This window comes from Carlito syrichta, unplaced genomic scaffold (genome assembly GCF_000164805.1).
Source record: "Carlito syrichta isolate Samal-C Ts95f unplaced genomic scaffold, Tarsius_syrichta-2.0.1 Scaffold115654, whole genome shotgun sequence".
Classification (NCBI taxonomy): domain Eukaryota; kingdom Metazoa; phylum Chordata; class Mammalia; order Primates; family Tarsiidae; genus Carlito; species Carlito syrichta.
The window spans coordinates 2,801-3,803 of record NW_007059750.1 but is presented as its reverse complement, the minus strand read 5'-3'; the positions used below and the strand labels follow the sequence as shown (position 1 = coordinate 3,803).

The following is a 1,003-nucleotide window of genomic DNA, read 5'->3' as shown; positions in this document are numbered from 1 at the left end:
CAGACACTGCTGGGTAGGTACAGAGGCAGGGAGGCAGGCGTGGCGCCGGGAGGGGCCCAGGCATCCTCTGCACCCTGACCCCGGAGCCTCCCCCGGCAGCCTTGTGCTCAGCTCCCAAGACGTTCGAGTCCTGCAGCCAGTCCTCGGAGAACAAGTTCGGCGCGGCCTGCGCCCCCACCTGCCAGATGCTGGCCACCGGCGTCACTTGCGTAAGGGCGTGGGGGAGCAGGGCCCGCCGCCCTCCTGCTCTCCCGTCGGCCGGGAGAGGGTTTCCAAAAAGCCCTCAAGGGAATCAGGCGAGCTTGGCCCTCTGGCCCTCCGTCCCCGCACTGGTGCCTGGGGGTGGGCCCTGACCCTGGCAGCGGCAGGACCGGGACTCAGTCCCTGGCTCCGAAAGGGGGGTCGCTCGGGCATGAGGTGGACACAGCGATCAGCTGTGGTGCAGGCACCCGCGCTCTCTGAGGAAGGGGAGGCTTGGCTCAGATGAGACCCCAGGTGAGCGGCGGGTGGGCGCCTGGGGGTACCTGGGCTGAGGCCACCCTCCCAGGGGCTGCCGACCCGCCTCTCCCAGGTGCCCACCAAGTGTGAGCCCGGCTGCGTGTGCGCCAAGGGGCTGTATGAGAACGCCAACGGGCAGTGCGTGCCCCCAGAGAAGTGCCCCTGCGAGTTCTCGGGGGTCTCCTACCCTGGGGGAGCAGAGCTCCACGCCGACTGCAGGACCTGGTGAGACACCCTGGGGCATCTGGGCAGGAGCTGGGGGTGTCTGAAATTGGGGTGTCCCAGAGTGGGGACATCCTGGGGCAGGGAGCCCTGGGGGATAGGGTTGGCTGGAATTGGGGGTGTCACGGGGGTGGGGGCATCCCAGGGAGGGGGACACCCAGGGAAGACTGGAGGTGTCCCGGGTGAGGGGCATCGGGGGGTTGGGGGCGTCTGGGATTGGAGGCGTCCTAGGAGTGGGGTGCCCCGGGGGTGCAGCCTGGCCTTCGGGGACAACAGGGAGTCT

At 69.4% G+C, this 1,003-nt stretch overlaps 1 protein-coding gene across 1 annotated transcript in view; it reads left to right on the top strand.

The window, feature by feature from the left end:
• LOC103275726 (mucin-6-like) overlaps positions 1 to 1,003 on the top strand; it is a gene marked incomplete at both ends in the record, with an annotated part of 7,648 nt that overhangs the window by 4,528 nt on the left and 2,117 nt on the right. The window contains 2 exons of the mRNA XM_021706245.1: positions 100 to 209; positions 572 to 723. Of these exons, the coding sequence (XP_021561920.1) occupies positions 100 to 209; positions 572 to 723 (262 nt within the window). The remainder of the gene's footprint in view (positions 1 to 99; positions 210 to 571; positions 724 to 1,003) is intronic.